We start from the raw sequence: 19,333 nt of genomic DNA, 5'->3' as shown, positions 1-19,333 counted from the left end.
TGACCCTTAAAGTCTACAACAACTGCAAATGAACTGCAATCAAGAAGCTTAAGTCACATTGTTAATACAGTGAGCTGGTGTGATGAAACAAAGTAAAAATAACAAATATATTGAAATATAGCAAAGTACAAGGCAATAAACACGTAAACTACATGACCAAAAGTATGCAACATTATACTTGAAATAGTAAAATGTGTGGGCTTGTTCCAACTACTTAAATTTGTGTGATGTAACAGAATTAGCACCAGATCTTTTATTCCATATGCCATACATCTGAGTGCAACACATTTTCAAAAAAGAAAAAAAGTAGGGTGGGGAGTAAGCTATATCCATCGGTTGTTGATTGGGTAGAGGCGGCACGTGTTAGCAGTTGATTGTAAGATAGTAGTGGGGTTTAAGCGGACTAAATGATTGGTGAAGTTGGGTATACATCATCAGAGAGAAGTCTTCATTGTTTCACAGACATTTTGATTAAACATTTTGAGGCCAAAAAAAAAAAAAAAAATCAAAAGTGAGATAAATTTAATAACATGCATTTAGAAAATAGATGTCCAGAGGGAATTTTCATCCTTACTTTAAAAGTGCTATAGTGATGTTAGCTATTTTTCTAACATGACTCACAAGCTGCTCACTAGTTAGCAACACTTATTAGGGGATCTGCCATTTCCAGAAACCTTAGCTAGACAAAACAAAAAGCATAAATAGAATCTATTACAACCATTAGTGGAAATAATCTGCTGCATTTATGTGCAAAAAGCAGCTCAAGGCATTCTACATTGATACATGGCATAGAGAGCAATGGAATGGAATTGGACCTGCAATCACACATCCATTCACTTAAACACTTGACTGACTGGGCTGTCAGAGAAGGGTGTGATTTCTCAGATACTATGTTGAGAAATAATTAATTCTAAATTGTTTTAGATGTGGGTCTTTTGAGGAGATGTGGCCTTGCGTGTCTTGCATGGCTGGCTAAGACAGGATTTTGTAGTTTTAATAACCTCCTGTGCTCTCACACTAATTTATCAGCCACAATACAATTACTGTCCAGGTGGTTTAGTGGCTGTGTTCTTAGAAATTAACCACCACAGATAGCATACAAGCATACAGTTTGTTATTGTATTACTGCTGTTTCTATATATTTTCCATTTTGGTAAAAAAAAAAAAAAAGTGTCTGTCCATCTGGTAGTCTGAACAATTATTCAGTGAAGAAACAGATTGTGTGGACAACAATTGTTCTTGTTGATATATTCCAAATCATTCATCACACATCACAGCCCAGTGTGCCTTCAGCAAATATAGTACACTAAAAAATGCTGGGTTGTTTCACCCAAATTTGGGTCAAATATGAACAAACCCAAATGTTGGGTTAAAAATGTTATTTACAATTTTAACCCAACTTCAACTTTCACTTTCAACTGTAATTTTTTTTAATTACATTTTTAACCCAACATTTGGGTCTGTCCATATTTGACCCAAATTTGGGTTGAAACAACCCAGCATTTTTTTAGAGTGTAACAGTATGGTAGCATGCAATTTCAAAAATAGCCTTCTTGTGGCCTGATTTAAAGGGGTCAAGGTTTGTAAGTAAATGCTTACTGTATTAAAGACCTTGTTACACACACAAAGATAAAAAAAAAATAGGTTTACTGACTTTATACTGGATTGTTTGTCTTTTAAGTAAACAAAGACAAACATTGTACACAGGTTGCAACGCTGGATTATTGGAAGAAGGTGGGTGGTCTATAAATCGGTCTAATCTCTGTCTGATTAGCATTAAACCATAGATCCCTGCACGCACACTCCCTTTTGACAATCCACTTGAGCACAACTAAATGAGTTGGCCAATCAGAAAATTGACTCAAGCCACACCCGACTGTTTAACCAATCATGTGCTAATGGCTGGCTTCTCCTACATTCATTCATCAAAACCAAAGCCACTTTTGAGGGAGACCACAATCACATGTAAAGAGAACAAACATCCTTGTTTAAAAGGTTCTTATTTGTTGCGTAAAAGATAAGGAATATTGATTTCATGCAGTATAACCCCTTTATAGAAAGTGCTACTTGTGCTATACTTCAAAGCCAAATCTGAGATTAAAAAGGAGAAACCATTTAATTCAATTTTATCAACATTTATTTCTTTCTAAAGTGTTTACAATAATGTATACAAAAGCATAAAATAATACAAAAGTTTAAAAATCAGCTAAAATATATATTAGGGCTGTGCATGATTAATTGCGATTAATCACATCCAAAATTTACATAATATGAATGTGCTGTGTATAATTGTTTTGTATATAAAATACATATGCATGCATGTATATATTTAAGAATTATTTGCATGTAAATACTGCATATATATATATATATATATATATATATATATATATATATAATACATAATCTATATTATATATAAATATTTTATATACAACACATTTTCTTAAATATATACATGCATGTGTGTGTATTAATATATAAAAAATAATTATACACAGCACAAACACTTTTATTTTGGATGCGATTAATCGCAATTAATCTTTGCACAGCCCTTATATACATATACATCTAGGGTAAAATAATCATGTGAACCTAAAAGCTTAACATCACTGAATGACATTTCCATAATCTGTTCTATCTTCTAGAGCTTCATTTCCCAAAGAGCCTTTCTGAGATTTGTATAAGTTTAGGATGAGGTCTCGAATCTCCTCCCGTTTCCCTCGCACCTGTTGGCGGTGAAACCAGCCATCCAATCTCAATGGCAAGTCAAAGTGTAACACAGGGTCCTGAAAGATACACAAACAGCATTGCAGTTGCCTTTGAGGTCAAAATAGATTCTTACACACATTTTTGGATTTGAAAATCCAGAATAAAGAACGAGTGCAAGTCTACCTGTAAAAAGCTTTCAGCATATTGTAGCAGGTAAAGGCCACAGTCACTGCTGTTGTCCTGTAGGGGGACCTTACAGTGGGAACCTACCATGTGGTCAACACTAAAGTCACGAAAACCACCTCTCTTTGTCACCCACTCCACCTGAAGGTATCTAAAAAAAACAATGACTTAAAATTAATCACTTCATGTAAAATAGATATATTCATAACAATTATGATAATAACACAACATAAATGTGAGATAGTTGGACTGCTGTCAGAGTGCAAACTCACTCGCGCAAGAGTTTGAAGATACGTTCATGAACCGACAACTTCAGGGAATCCATTATGAGAATACATGGTCTGAAAATATAGAGTAAAATAATTCTCAACATCAAAAATGTTCTGCCCATTAAATGGCAAAGCCCTTAAATGAAACATTTCAACTAATTTGTTAATATAAAATTTAACACATAAGCAGCGAAATGTATTTTCTGAAAGGCTGCCTAATAGAAATTATAGTTAGCAGACTAGAATGTTTAAAGTGGACCATGGAAATGAAGTGTTACCTATATAAGTAACTTTGCCACTACATGTCAACTAACACTATATTAGTATTAGTTGTCTGAAAATAACAGCTAATATCTTTAATTAGCGTAAAAACATCCTGTACATTACATTTCAGAACTCAAAACTGCTTTATATACTGTAGAATCTCACCTCAGAAAACAACTCATTTTGGATTTTGGCATATTATAATATAACAGTGCGATGAAAGACCGCCTCTGCAGAATCAAATCAATGCCTGCTTCTACATAATCGTATCTTTGCCCCCGCTCACTGGCATAATAATGAGATGAGGAGAAGAGAGATACTGGATCACTGGACTAAACTAATGTCATCACCTTCCAAAGGATGCAAGGAAAGTGGTTATTTATTTTCAACTATGAGAATGTCTCAGTGCAGTGACTCCCTTTATAATAAATGATGCTGTCTACACGCTTATTTACATCATGTTTGAAGTGTTGGTTATGATGAAATCATTTGTGAGAGTGCAGAAATTGAGCAGATACTAAAATCAGGGCTAAAATGGCCTTTTATTTCTAAATTATGATTTTTTTTTTTAAATGTAAAAATCATACTAACATTGTAAGTGCACCTCAGGAAACATTTAAAAAAAAGAAAAAAAGAAACTCATGCCCCCTTTAAAAACACACACATACCTTTTACACACAGTGTGTCTTTTGCAGGTATTTTCCGTACAGTTCTACAGAAAGAGAAGCACAAAATTCTGCTATTGCTGTGTATGAGCACATTATCTATCCATATTCCATTATACCAAATCAAATTTAATCCAAAGCAGATTTCTGACAGTTATTAACATTTATTTTGACTTACAAGAGGATGAGATGTGCTTGACTTTATACGACTGTCATCTAGATAAAGAACAAAAGTTTGTCTCGAATCATTAAATAATTCTTAAACTCGTAAGCATGAGTAGCTTAGTAGTAAATTAGCATTAAAAAAGCATTCAAGTCCAATTTTTACCTGTATTTTTGTCCTCATCACTGTTGGATCTATTCTCTCCATGTATCTCACCCTCAGACTCACCCAAACCTTCACTTCCATCCCTCTTCACATACTGCGGCTCTTCTAAGCCGGGGAAACAAATCACCACGAGGTACCAGTGAGCTCTAAAACAAACACCAGACTTGATATGAAAACAATAGGATTTGCGCAGGTACATTCAAGGCAGACACATTAAATCCCACAAGTTGCATCATACGCAAACAATCCAGTGAGTGAAAAAAGTCCATAATATATGTCCATGTGAACGCAAAATAATGAACAGAAACTGATTTAAGGTACAAAAAATAATAAAAACACTGGCCCACAAAATTAAATATGGCTTAAGTATCAAAACATTGTTTTTGTATAGCTTATACTCACTCTTGATTTACAGGCACAAACAGGAAGTCTTTGTCAAAGATGTCTACATGACGGGTCCATGTCCTCACACGCTGATGCCTTCTGACCTGAGCTCTGATGGCAAATATCCATCATAAAAATATATTAATCTATTGTTGTGTAACAAAATGTTTTTGTAACAATAAGCAAGAGGACTATATATATGTGCTCTGTGACAAATACTCACGGTGTGCCTGTACTGTCCTCATTAGCATTGTCTCTGCGTGTGAGCTGCTTATAGAAAAAACTGCTGAAAACATGTGATCTTTGTACAGATGCCCGTGGGGCCTTTTGCACCATAAGATACCTGAAAAACAAAATACAACATCAGTTTGCATGTTGAAGCCAATATTCCATAAAGTATTGGTTGACACTCCTGGTAGCATAAATAAGACTTATTCAGGGTTATGTTGAATTCAGATTTGTGAAAAAGTTTGAGATTTGCCTCTGTTGCTCCTTTTGTGGTGAATCAGATTAATAATTTAAAGCTGTCCTGTTGTGCGAATGGTTTTCTTAATAGGCTATATATTCTGATTAGTTTTTAGTCTATATTTACATTTATGTATATGATATTTAGTTAAAGTTAGACTTCAGTTGTCTCGAAAGTCAGAAAACGAAATGAATCCAGCCCTTTAAAAAGATTCAGCTCAAAGGCCGGTTAGCACCCTCTGGAGGAAGACACCATATCGCATCCTTCAGGTAATATGGACAGAGAGGCTTGTGTGCATTAGTGAATCAAGGCCACGGACCAACAGTCTCAAAGTCACGTGATTTGCTGTGCATGAACTTACAGGTACAGATAAAGCATTTGTGGATTGTGAGCAAAAAAAAATGCGACTAAAAGGACAATAATGCATGATTGCTGTGTGTGTGTGGATCTCTCACATGCATTTGTGGATCGCTGTGTGTGTGGATCTCTTGCATGCATTTGTGGATTGGTTTGCGTGTGTGGAATGTTATGCTTATATAGTCAAAACTCCCAGTTCTTAACCCCTTTCCACGCAGAATAACTGAAGGATTGGATCTAATTCAACTCCTCTCACTGAAATATTGTGTCTTAGTCTTACTTGAGGTAGAAGTCGATGATGACATCATTAAGAAACTCGCCGCTGTCTAAACATTCCAGGTCCTCTGTTGTCACGGTGATGGCTCTTTTCGAGGGCGGAGGAGGGAACAGAATCAATCTAAAGTAACAGGGAGGAATACAGGTAAAGTAAGACTGAGGTACAGAGAATATGCATACATATAGGGTTATAATCTTATTCAAAGCAGAGTATGCAACCGTTCTAAAGACTTTTTTTTAATGTTTCAAATAAATGCTGTTCTTCTGAACTTTCTATTCGTCAAAGAATGTTGAAAAAAATGATCTTAGTACTGGTATTAACAAAAATATTAACAGGACAGCTGTTGACACTAAATCAGTATATTAGAATATGACACAGAAGATTGAAGTAATGGCTGCTGAAAATTCCAGTAGCACCTCATTGCAGTACATGAGATCCAGGGGCGGAGTTGGATACAGATCTAAGGGGAGGAGGTGGGTAGGATTAGGGGTGGGGTTAGGGATCAGGGGGCAGAGATGGGTAGGTTGAGGATTTCATGTTCTGAAATCTGAAAATCTGAAATGTTCTGAGGACCAACTCGACAATTCAGCTTTGCCATCACAGAAGTTACATTTTAAAATATATTCAAATAGAATTATTATTTTAAATCATAATATTATTTCATTATTTCACTCTTTTAACTGTATTTTGGTCAAATAAACTCAGCCTTGGTAAGCACATTATAATAATAAAAACATACAGACTCTTTTGAATGAGAGAGTAAATCCCCCTTAAATATTGTTTCAACAAGTTTTCACCTGCGTGCCGGGACAGAGTGTCGGTATGGTGTCCATTCTGCCCCAATTGTAGGTGCCAAGGAAACACTGTATGAACCCTGAGCTTTTCTATGGCACAGAGTGTAGACTGGCTTCAACTGAACATCAGAATCCTGACACAGGAGACACACATTCAATCCATTAAAATGGCAATATAAAATGGAAAACATTTTGTATAGCCTCCTATAATCAATAATTCTTTCTAAGCTTCCCCACATCACGCAAAGCTGGAAAACAGATCATCCAAAAACCACGATGGTAACAAAACTACTAACATTAAAAGTGAACTTCAGAGAAGTACTTGCAAACAAAAAGAAAAAAAAAAAGCAAACATGCAATATAGATACATAGATGCAGTATTTTGTCTGAACCTTCACAGCAGATACAGCTGCATCTGCAGTGCTGGTTTGCGCATCAGTTTTGGGCGTCAGCAGCTGGAGCAGGAGTGTCTCCTGGGAGCTCTGCAGCAGTTTCAGGCTGTCCGGCTGTGAGAGGGGGGTCAAGAGTTCCGAGCAGTTCCACTTCAAAACCACCATGTCCATTAAAGAGGCCAAGAGCGCACTGACAATACCAGTAACAGGTTCAACCAAACACAGCAACAGACATGTACTGCCTTCAGCTGTACACACACAGGAAAACATATGTAAAAGGAGAGAGGATAAAAGAAGGTACTGTCATTATGACTTAAAAAATAATAATAATACAGTAATCAATAAAAAAATCGGTAATCTCACCTGGACGTGTGCATGACTCGATGACAGACAGGTCATTGTGTAGTTGGTGGGCCTGAGCATCAGACAGCCAAAAGAGGAGCAAAGAGGGTGGGACCTCATCATCCTTAACCAGGCCACACCCCTTCAATGTAGGCCCCTCCCACACACTGTATTTGCACACACTAGCAGTTGATATAGAAATTTTCACTGAAGAATCTGAGTAAACAAGAAAAAAAAAAACGGACAGATGTTTACAAAAATCTATAAGGTATATTTTGCATATATCTCACCTTGATCTATATCTCATATATATTATAATAAAAAAAAAACTATGAAAACCTAAAGTCTACAATAGAAAACAGTAAATGCTTAAAAATAAGCCATTTACACTATTTCTAATAATTTTTGTTTAAAACAAGTTTACCTTTCAACGAAATGGTGATCTTGTCTGTAGTAATCTGAAAAACAGTATCAGTGATACTTTAAGATAGACACAGATTCAAAAACCTTATTCGTACACTTGTTATACATATAAAACACATCTTTATAACTTTCATCAAAATGATTCAGACATATTTGATGACTCCAACGTATCGTTCTCACCTTCATACTCTCACTGGATGTGACATTAACTCCACCCATGTGAAGGGAAGACAGTTGTAGCTCTATCACAGCACCACACTGACAATGAAAACATACAAACACGCATAAGTACCAGTGACCAGTTGCAAAACACCCCTTATGTTGAGCTAGATGGTTTGCTATACATTTAGTCCAGTTTTTAGATTATCATACAAACCTGGGCATTCATATCTGTGGTTTGTGCGTCACACTCAGGTGTTTTTTTCTGCTCATAAACTCTTGCTGATTCATCTGCTTCATTCATGAATTCTGCACACTCTGGTGGCTGGGTGTTTAAAGCAGAGGCTTCCTCCTCCTCCCTTTTCTCTTCCTCCTCATCCTCTTCACTGGAGAGAACAACTAAGCGAGGTAATGATAGAATTATTGTTTTTAAATAATAAACATACAAAGTTTAGAAGTAAAACATGAGGTGGACAACTTTAGAAAAGAAAATATTTGTTATTGTCACTATTAACAAAAATATTGTTATTGTTCATGTCATTTATCAATTACATACACTACTGGACAAAAGTTTGGCGTTGATTTGATTTTCAAAATTGTTTCAAAAGTCTCCTATGCTCTTCGCAAGGGAGCATTTATTAATTTGATCAAAAATACTGTGAAAACAGTAACATTGTGAAATATCATTACAATATCATTACAGTTTTTTACTGCTACTTTTGATCTAATTAACTAATTAACTGTTAAAATGTCTTTAAAAGAAATAAAATCATACTGACATAAACTTTTGAATGGTAGAATAAATCATAATGCATGACAAGTTATTTGCTTTAAAATGTTTTATAACAACATCTAAACAGCTAAACTTCTTTTTTATATTTATTACTATGTACTGTAATTAGGGTTGTGAGTGACAATACACTTATGTCACAATTCAATACAAATCACCATACTGAACAATATTTTGAGCCAAAATAAAAGAGTTTATTTATTTATTTATTTATTATTATTACTTCTACGACATATGGTAAAAATTTACAAAAAAAAAAAAATAAAATAAAAATCAACTGTTGCTTACAATGCTAAATTTTGTATGTACTTGAGGTAGTGGACTTGAATACACTTGAACTTGGTCCTGGGTAAGACATGGATTTGGATTAGACAGCTCGATTTGATTATTTTTATGATGCCTTTTTGGATCTTTTAAGTTTTAGAGGAACGGACTTTAAACGAAAAAAACAGGAATCTCAGGTTTCTTAAATATCTTAATTTGTGTTTGGAAGATAAACAAAAATCTTATAGGTTTGAAACGACATGACAGAATTTACATTTTTGGCCTACCTTACAAATAAAGTAAGCTGAGTTTTGGATAAAACTATATCATGATCACCGATTTATACCGTCACATTTGCATATCGCACTATATAGATATAACGATACATAATTATATCTCTAATCGGTATGTTAATGAAAACGATTGCTAAATATTGAGCACTAAATCACTTACTAGGTTCAGATGGGTCGGGCTTACAGGATTCTATGATCATGCTCCGCCCCTCTGTCCTCCCAGAGGCGGGGTCTGAGTTGGGACCCTGTTCACCTGAGAAGCTATCCATACGACATCTCTTGACTGGGATTTGCCCCTCAGCCCCGACCGAGAGGCGTAACACACTTCCTCTCATCCCTTCCACTTCCTGCCCCACCTCTCCATTCTTGTGCAAGAGATTTTCCTCATCTCTTGCAGAATCCATTGGGGGCTCTTGTGTTTCTCTCATTTCTTGCTTATTGGGTTGATGCTGTAAAATCGAAGGCAGAATCAAAAAGGATGAAGTTGTAAGTTTTGAAATGATAAAGTTTCTAAGTGAATCCTAAACAGAGTTACATAAGAATATATATATATATATATATATATATATATATATATATATATATATATATAATGATTTCTGTTCACTTTTGGTGTATAATTATGAGATAATGCAATTAATTTATTTTTTAAAACATAATTTGTTATTTATATGGAAACCACCATAATTAATTTTTTCCAGGATTCTTTGATGAATAGAAACCTCTTGTAATATTATAAATGTCTTTACAGTCACTTTTCATCAATTTATTGTATCCTTGCTCAAAGTATTAATTTCTTTCTGTAAAAAAAACAACTTTTGAATGGCAGTGCAGGTTAAATGTTCCAACATCTTTTGCCGAGGTGCACAGGTGTTACCTCACTATCTGATATTTCTTCTCTCAGGCTACCCTGGACTTCTAATGGTGAAGAGGAACTGCATTCAATTTCAAATCCAGAGGAAAGCCCTTCCTCATGCTGTGGAGATCCATCAAGAAGTGATGTTTCATTCTCTTTAGAAGTAAATGGTTTGTTCTGTTTAGCAAACAGTTCACTAATCTCAACAGCCTGTGGCGAGTTTGTTTCTGTGGGTGAACAAGGTTTACTTGATACTTGAGATGAATCCAGGAGTTTCAGTGATGAGTTCAGTTGTTCAGACTGCTGGTTTTTGATTTCCTTGTTTATACATGATTCATTTTCAGTGGATGACTCAGTCGGATTATGAGATGGTGAAGTGGCATTTGGTTTAGTAGTGTCCGTTCCTCCATTTTTTGTTAAACTGGATCTCCTCTTTTCTTTCAACGTGGCTGTTGAAGTGTGATCACTTTGTCTTTTGCTCTCTGATTGGTCTGTCTTTTTGCAAATCTGCCCACTACATTTTAGTCTCTGTCCAAGCTCTGTCTGAAGAACATCTTCTAAGACAACTTTAACCTGACGCCTGTGGGAAATGAATAAAAAAAATAAACAATCAACAATCAAATTGATATTGCTCAAACACACACACACAAATATATACATATAGAAGTAAATAACAAATAATAAAACAAATGGCTAACAAATAAACATCACAAAAAATTGTAAATTATAACTCAACAAAATACAGCATAAAAACACTGTAGCTCCTTAACTACAAGGCAGACAGTTTAACATTAGCTAAAACATTAGCTATTAGCTATTTTAACTTATTAAGCAGTGTGCACATGGAATGAAATGGGTCAACATGCACAGATGGTGTACAAAAGATAAGAAAAAGACGTCAGTAGGGGAGTGTAGATAATGAGAATGTAGATGTGCACCATATCATGCGAAACAGGATTTCCCTCTGCTCATTTGAAACAAGAGTCTGATGAACTATATTCTAACATTTCTCCCTCCCCAGATGGTTTAATGAAACTAAGCATCAAAAATGGCCAACAAATATGTGCTCAACAACACAACAGCAATTTAGTACTTTTTGTATTTTTCAAAACTATCCAGCAAGCCTATTTTAAGGATCAGAGAGAGGGTGGAAAATTACTAAAAAATACTTAATTAAAATTATAAGAGGACATCAGGGAAAATAATACAAATGTAATGTCATAGGAATGTGTTAATGCCAGATACGAGAAACCACTTCAGTTCTAGCAGTACAGTCTTACTGTAACCCCCCAACAAAAACTGGATTCAAACAATATGTTGAAGTATGCAAAATGCACTCAATGCATCACTTCCTCTGCCAGGAAACAGATGTTGGGTAATCAACGATGTTAAAGGGGTCATATTATGCAATTTTTGTACAAGTTAATATGAATCTTTAGGGTCTAAATTAAATCTTTTTAATATACTTTTATTAAAAATTCTCATTAGTATTTTAAGAAAACACGAAATTTACCTGATCAAAAACAGCTCTATTTTCAGCACGCCGTTTCAGTGCATATGCCTTTAAATGATAATGAGTTTCGCTCACTCCGCCCCTCTGTTCTGCGGGCGCTTCGACACAACGCACGTGGAGTGTTGCCTTGACAACAGTTGAGGGTATATTTTGGAGAATGATTGGCAGCGGGAGTTTCTGAGGACACATCTGTGGAATCGTATCAGTTCCGTCTTCGAAACACAGTTTAAAGACCCGTACACACCGAGACGAATATCAGCACGTGTTATTCACCAGCGTTTTGCAACGAGTTTTTAGTGTTCACAGTCACACCCAAGCGATTTTCGCTGACGATGAGCCGAATGTATATGCAAATTCCTTCCCTGACATTAGATGATGCTTAATGTAAAACAGAATTATTATTACAGAAATACTAATATAAATATTATCATATAGCTCTTTATGCGCCGAGACCAGCAGCTCAACATTCATCTTGCCCATTAGTATCTTGCCTTGCATCTTCTGGCAGTGTAGACGGTGGCGTATATCTTCTTCGCCGTAACGCATGTTGACCGTTTTGTGCTTGACTGTTTTGTGTTTGAGCGCCCCCGAGTTGTGTTTTACTGTAACTTCAGAAGCATCAGACACATGAGCAAAAGCACCAATCTCATTGGTCGAATAGTTTTGACGTGGCGCATCAAACCAAAAAACGTACCCGAGGCGTTTTTTCAAAAAATTACGCTTTTACGCGTGGCTTTTTTCGCGTTGGTGTGCACACTCACATTGGCGCCCTTTGCTTTGTTTAGCATCGTTCTTTAGCATCGTTCAGTGACGCTGGTGACGTAAGAAGCTGCTGATGTGTTATCAGTGCGTCCGAGCTTCGTTTACAGTTTGAGGGAGACGCACGCTGTAAACAAAACAATGTTCGCAAACATGTCTAAGGATTTCGACTTTTTGCCCAGCCATATTTATTTGAACCCGAATACACGGATGCACCAGATACACGTCAACAGCGCCTACGTCATCAGCGTTACTGCGGACTCGTGAACGCGGATTGACAATAGAACCGGAAGAGAATACAATGCTGAATAAAGTCGTAGTTTTTGTTATTTTTGGACCAAAATGTATTTTCGATGCTTGAAAACATTCCAACTAACCCACTGATGTCACATGGACTACTTTATTGATGTCTTTATTTCCTTTCTGGACAAGGCCAGTATACCGTACATACATTTTCAATGGAGGGACAGAAAACTTGCAGACTAAATCTAAAATATCTTAAAGTGTGTTCCCAAGATAAACGGAGGCCTTATGGGCCATTTTTGGGTGAACTAACCCTTTAATGGTCATGAATAACTTTTTTTTTGGCAATTTGCAAAGATAAATGTAAAGATTAATGCAATTTTACACTCAATTCTTGGAGGTGCAGCAGGGACATGAATAGTTGGTACCGATTCTTTTTTCAGGAGCAGCTTCTTAGCAAAACCAGCTTTATACTGACCCTCATTTATAAAACAGTCTGGTGAGAAATGGTTCGCGCAAAGTAAACATGAAAGCATTGACATTACTCGTGGGGAATATTTAAAACTCAGTGTGTTCGTTATTACACCCAAGAATCGCGTAGACGCCATTTTGCTCCAGTGTATAAAAAATAGCGTACTATGATGACAGCGCTCAGGGTGGGTCTGTGTTGAAACGCTGCTGTCAATCAACAACACACATTTCAGTCCAATAAACTTGAAAAAGGGCATGTACCATTATATGACCCCTTTAAAAAAATATGTTTTCTGTTTAAAAATTTTGACTTCTTGTCAAAATACATGCAATGTTGAGTCTTTCAAACAAAATATCACACATGAAATTGACACTCATCATCTCATTCTTTTGTCATTTGTGTGGTTCAAAACGACAATTCAGATAATGCATAAATGCAATGTAAAAAATAGATACAACATAACTAAACGTTTACATTGAGTGACGTAAAACGGGCTTTGCCTTCAGGTTCTGAAGGTTAATGTGGAAAGCATGTTACCTTTGGATTTCCTGCCATACTGTATGTTCTTTAATGCTGTTTTTTTGTGATTTGGGATCTGACTGGGGGGATGTACCATTTGAGGCCAGCTGTGTCCAGTGGATCTAACAAAAAAAAAAAAAAAACAAAGCCAATCAGAAACTGCCAAACATTAGGAGATATCAGGTTGAATTGTTGACAGAGGAGGTTTACTGGGTCAGGAAAACATATAAAAACAGATACACACATTCTATATTATTTATTTTGCCAAAATAATTCGAGTTAGGCAACTAATAGATGTGCCTTAACTCGAATTAAGGCAACATTTATTAGTTATGCTAACAAACTATATAACTTGGTGACCATGCATAATTCATTAAACACTTGTGTGTTTTATCATATTGCTGTAGTTTCTGATTTATAAAAGCAATAACACACAAATTAACTATAATTATTTGACTAAATGTGCAAGATAAATATTATTTGCTTCTATGTATTCAGTCAATGCTGCTATTTATATGCTACTTTCTTTCTGCAGTCAAGGTCAGTTACACCGAGGAGAGTTTAGGAAGTCAGATAATGGGATGTCGGGATGTCGATGAATATTATGGGATGTCAAGAACTGAAAAATGTACTTGTATATATGATAAAAGGAAGAATAAGAGGCCTCATGATAATCTTCTAATTTTTTTTATTTGAAAGTCTATGTTCTATGATACATTATTATGTATGATCTTACTGAATAAATACTCTGTTTTGCTCGGAGCTCACTTTGTAGGTCTCTCAGATGTGTTTCAGTAGTAAGAGAAATGTATTACGTGATTTCAGATAAATACATTTTAATTTTTACTATTGAGTTGCCTGACTTTTATTTTACTGGTGAATTTCCACCACAAATGTCCACAATGTCTTAGTGGTCCAAATGTAGTTATTTACTAGAACTTGAAAAAGAAATGTCAACCAATACACAAACACATACAGTATAATGCATCACTTCCTATCCACCTCATTTACCTTGGTGTGGCTCTTTTTCAGATCTTTAAACATCTCCGTATCTACACACTCATCCTTGGCTGTGGAAACTCTCCTGGGGATCTTAAAGGGACTTTCAGTCTGAGATGCATGAAGAGATGGGTTAAACTTTTGATGCAGAGTAAAATAATAAAATGATAAAGACAACAAATAAGTATATATGAAAATTATAATAACAATTAGGTTAAAAAGATTTCTCTTATTAAATAGTTTATAGTGAAATATTTAAAGTACTGTATCTAACAGAAGAAGATTTTGAAGATCTGAGTATAAAGAAAAAAGGACAGAAAAGAAGTAAGATATTTGCACAATGAAAGATGTAAAAGAGAAGATACAGAAGAGGAGACACCATTTGGAAATAAACATATCAGCGCATATAGCAGAATATACATTATTAAAGAATCAATAACATGTAAAAGAATAGTAATGCAACAAGGAATATAACAATGATAATTAAAAGAATACATAAATGACAAGAGATTAATGAGATTCATAAAAATAAATAAGTAATCAATATTTGCATACACTAACTTTGTTTTAAGGTGTCATGTTACAGTGTAATTTACATGTATTCATTTAGCAGACGCTTTTATCCAAAGCGAATTACAAATGAGAACAATAGAAGCAGTAAAACTAACAGTAGGACAACAATACGTAAGTGCTACAACCCCTCTCAGTTTAATTTTAGTGCAGTTTTTTTTTTTTTTTTTTTTTTTAAGAATAGAAGAGAAGAGAAAGTGTTAGTACTACTGAATCAAGTGCTGCTGAAAAAGATACGTCTACAGCAGTTTCTTGAAAGTGGCTACTGACTCAGAAGTTCTGGTTGAGTTAGGCAGATCATTCCACCAGCAGGGAACAGCCATAGTAAATGTAATAATACATTAAGTAATGAGTAATGTTAATTAACAGAATGTACTTACTATTAGATTAGGGTTAGTTACATGTAATTACACATAATTTACTGTTATTACTAGAATAAGTACATGTAACTTATGTAAAAAGGACACTGCAAAATAAAGCGTTCCCTAATGATTAGGTGAAAGCTCTGAACCACTGTAAACACCTCAATCCTCAATGTTGTTTAAGTCATGGACATACCTGACAGTTGTCACGTTTGATCCCAGGTGAGAGAGTCAGAGCTCTCCTCCGGTCCAGAGTTAAATGACAGGAATCAGAAAGAGGGTTGTTACGGGGTTTTTCGTGTGGCATTCTGCAAAAAGATGTTTCAAGGCCTCTTTGAGATCACAGATAAAGCTGTGAGAAGACGAACAATCAGGACAGGATAAGAACCTTTATATACTACTTTTTAGATTGTTCCTCAATTGTAAGTCGCTCTAGATAAAAGAGTCTGCTAAATGCATATATTTATTAAATGTACCGCTGCAACCCGTCTCAGTAGAGCTAAATCCGATTATTTTATCATAAGATGACTTTAACTAATATACTGAGTCAAAAATCTGCACATCGTAACTCTTCACATCTGTCAGTGCAGTAAAACAGTCAGTAATTTACAATGATGCACATTAAAAGTGATCTTAACCGGCCTGTAGCTAAATACAAAGTCCTATTATACCTTCATCTGGTTTCAGTGTTTATATATTGCACCTACTTTTTAAGTCCAGTAGTCAGTTTAAGCTGTAGAGCATGGCTAATGAAGATAATTCAGTTGCAGAACAGAAACGAGCACATGAATATTAGGATTAGATTCCTCGATTAAAAACTTCCGCCACTCACAGGAAGTCGGGTTCTCTTCTTCTCTTCTCCCCACAGGGTATTGTGCGCCATCTAGCGTCATGGACAAAATGTTGTATAAGTTCCTGTTTTTACTAAGGTTGAATCATAGACTGTACGAAATGACAGAGAATGAACAAACAATAGTATTCTGACACTCAAACAATATGTCTTTGTATATATAAACATTGATCTTATAGGAAGCTGGTTCTCTCTAAACACTTTCTCTGTTCTCTCTGTTCAAAAGCTTTTATGTTGGAACATGGCAGTAGGGATTTGGTCCCATTCAGACATAAGATCACCAGTGTATTCAGGCCATGACGGAGTCTCTTAGTCAGCAATACAATTCATCCTATAGGTGTTCAAACTGGGTTTAGGTCTAGACTTTGTTGAAGTTTGCATTATCACACCTGGGTCAGAACATTTGTCTATACACAGAGACATTGTTATGCTGGAGCAGAAAACACCCGTCCTCAAACTGATTATACTGTAATATAATATAATATATGTATAATGTAATGCAAATCTTATTTGCTTTAGTTTTTTGCTAATATTTATTTTTATACTTAAAAAAAATTATATATATATATATATACTTATAAACTTATAGTTTACATTCTGTGACACAAAATCCTTTCCCTGTTAACATTGTTCAACATGACCATGAGTTTTTATCTAAATAACACTTACAATTATACATCTAAATAACAATACACATATTATCAACTTTCATGTTGTTTAAAATAAATCCTTTGATTACGGAGATCATGTCTAACCCTGTTAAGGAATTATGTCATTGTGATGTCATAATTTAAATACAGAAGTGTGTTTATCTAATCAAAGAATGGAGGTTCATAGAGTGGACAAGATATATGAAATATTTGAAGAATGTTGAGTGGTTTAGGAAGAACACAAACAAATAGAAATTGGAGTTTCACAATTTTATTAGTTGTTTTTATTATAACAAACATGAAATGATCTTAAAAATACCCTTAAAGTTAATTTTAGCTACAGTAATACATGTTCATTCAGTTTGTTAGTGAGTATGAATACAAAAGCTGTAGGCAAACATCAGGTCTGAACCGCCCCTGAGGCAGAGGTTGATGAACAGATCTTCATAAACTACAGCTGAAGGGGAAAAGAAAAAGAGAGAGCAAGGAAACAGAGCCAGTGTCGGCAACTGAGAATAAAGGTCACGCAGAGCAAAACTGGTCTGATATCAGATCTTTGTCACAATCTGCCTTCCATATCTGTAAAGTCTTTGTTGAAGACTGGCTTAGATGCCATTGTTGGAATACCAGCATGCAAAACACAACAGATGCTGATGTCCAGTAAGGCAGTTTTTTTTTCCAGATTTGCTTCTACGTGACCTTTAACCTCAGGAACCACATGTCTGTAAAGCTGTCCCTGTAGGTGCAGATGACCCAACAGCACCCTCAAACCCTGGAGCTTCCATTAATGCGCTGTCTGACGCATTGCTCTTCTTTTTACCTGAAAACACACAAACAAGTCCAGCAACTTTAGTGACTTTCGAAAACACCCTCTGTGCATTAATTTATAATCTGTGCAATGTGGATAAACTATTGCACACTGATGTACTTTGCCTCCTTCAGATAAGGCTATTGAGTAATAAAACACTGAGATACACCAATATACATTCTTTGGATACACTTTCACTCTATATACTTTCTAAGTAGAGTGCAACACATGTGCTCCAGAAGTAAGAACTTCATTCATTTTCTTCATAAGGACATAGATTTTGAATGATAATTTAAAACCTTAACTACTAAAGCAATAATTGTAATAAATGTATTATTTATTATAAAAATAAAATAACAAATAATATTGTTTAACAATGGAATTGCTGGTGAAAAATTACATTACCCATGATGATGCTGTACAGAAAACTAAAACAATCAATCAACAATAAACAATCCGCTCCAAAATAGATATTTAGCCCCGCCCACACCCATTTAGCTGTGAACTACGTAATCGTTTTTAATTTGATTTCGCTATTCGCAATGTTTGATGGGATTGTAGTTCTTTCCCTCACTGCCGCTACCATTAAGTACACAGTCTTGTACTTTTCTCTTTTTGTCCGATTTTCAAAAACATTGGCTAGGTTCATCGTTCATTTATATAAAGTAAAAATAAAGTTTTTTAAACTTTCGGAACCAGCGCCACTGAAAAGGGGGGCGGTACCTGTTGAATTTAATTTACATAAAAATATCGATCAATATAAACTCACCTTTAGCCAGGCTACATGGTGTGAGCACAGGTTGTTCTGTTTGCTCTCCGTCTTTAAGGGACGCCCTGATCTTGCGCACCACATAGGCGGTGGCTGTAAAGGAAATGTTGCAAGTCATCACACCAAACACACAACACAAATCACTACACTGCTATACTGTGTACTGACTTGTATAAAGCACAATTCCATATTACCATAGGCCTACATACAATTGTATGTACAGTACACGAAACCAACTCAATAACATTAATAGGCTTTTCTACAGTAAACAGAAAATAAATGTTAAATGCGTGTAAAGAACTAATAAGTCTTACCTTTTATCAGAAGTCATACCATGGTGTAGATAGAATGTAACGGAGCCTACAGTTTCTACTGTATTCCGTTTCCTACCCAGCAGTTTGCCTTGAATCACACGTCGTCTTTACAGGTTATGGATGATACTGTTGTTTTCCGGGAGTGCCCTGCCTAGTATTCGCCAGCTGATGTTATGAAAATATGTTACGTATGGTTACTGTTGCATTTATCATCAATGTTACAACGCACTCTTCACTGATTGGCTCCCTCGTCACTTCCGAGGAGTTGTTCACCAATCGCTGTTAAA

General features: G+C 35.4%; 1 protein-coding gene and 1 long non-coding RNA gene across 4 annotated transcripts; both read right to left on the bottom strand.

The window, feature by feature from the left end:
• Positions 1-2,114: 2,114 nt before the first annotated feature.
• On the bottom strand, positions 2,115-16,515 carry senp7 (SUMO specific peptidase 7). Of its 3 annotated transcripts, none has more exons than XM_039655860.2 (21): positions 16,363-16,515; positions 15,852-15,963; positions 14,736-14,834; positions 13,743-13,846; positions 10,240-10,798; positions 9,523-9,811; positions 8,233-8,414; positions 8,037-8,114; positions 7,858-7,891; positions 7,455-7,649; positions 7,092-7,339; positions 6,703-6,833; positions 5,909-6,025; positions 5,029-5,148; positions 4,824-4,916; positions 4,422-4,567; positions 4,272-4,309; positions 4,097-4,140; positions 3,168-3,236; positions 2,896-3,046; positions 2,115-2,789 (listed from the first exon to the last, which is right to left on the bottom strand). In XM_039655860.2, exons 2-21 carry the CDS (start codon positions 15,960-15,962, stop codon positions 2,610-2,612), a joined length of 2,988 nt encoding a protein of 995 aa, XP_039511794.2. In that variant the 5' UTR covers position 15,963; positions 16,363-16,515; the 3' UTR covers positions 2,115-2,609. The 3 variants fall into 3 exon arrangements, with proteins under 3 accessions (XP_039511794.2, XP_088989329.1, XP_088989330.1); XM_089133203.1 differs by having other exon boundaries at positions 15,852-16,007; positions 16,363-16,498; XM_089133204.1 differs by lacking the exon at positions 15,852-15,963 and having other exon boundaries at positions 16,363-16,498.
• An 895-nt stretch (positions 16,516-17,410) lies between these two features.
• On the bottom strand, positions 17,411-19,208 carry LOC148978332 (uncharacterized). The gene is made up of 3 exons (XR_016169283.1): positions 19,047-19,208; positions 18,733-18,825; positions 17,411-17,975 (listed from the first exon to the last, which is right to left on the bottom strand). It is a non-coding gene; the product is annotated as an uncharacterized LOC148978332 (long non-coding RNA).
• Positions 19,209-19,333: the final 125 nt, after the last annotated feature.

This window comes from Pimephales promelas, chromosome 7 (genome assembly GCF_988280905.1).
Source record: "Pimephales promelas chromosome 7, fPimPro1.hap1.1, whole genome shotgun sequence".
Classification (NCBI taxonomy): Eukaryota; Metazoa; Chordata; class Actinopteri; order Cypriniformes; family Leuciscidae; genus Pimephales; species Pimephales promelas.
The sequence above is the reverse complement of the archived record's forward strand: the minus strand, read 5'-3'. Positions and strand labels throughout refer to the sequence as shown.

Bases quoted from the DNA above. Each gene is read 5' to 3' on its own strand.
- senp7 (XM_039655860.2), bottom strand. From the start codon at position 15,962: ATGCCACACGAAAAACCCCGTAACAACCCTCTTTCTGATTCCTGTCAT. The intron at 6,026-6,702 runs GTGAAAACTTGT...CTGTTACTTTAG, and splicing joins CACTCTGTCCCGGCACGCAG to ATTGATTCTGTTCCCTCCTC. The intron at 4,310-4,421 runs GTAAAAATTGGA...TTCTTTATCTAG, and splicing joins TGATGAGGACAAAAATACAG to ATGACAGTCGTATAAAGTCA.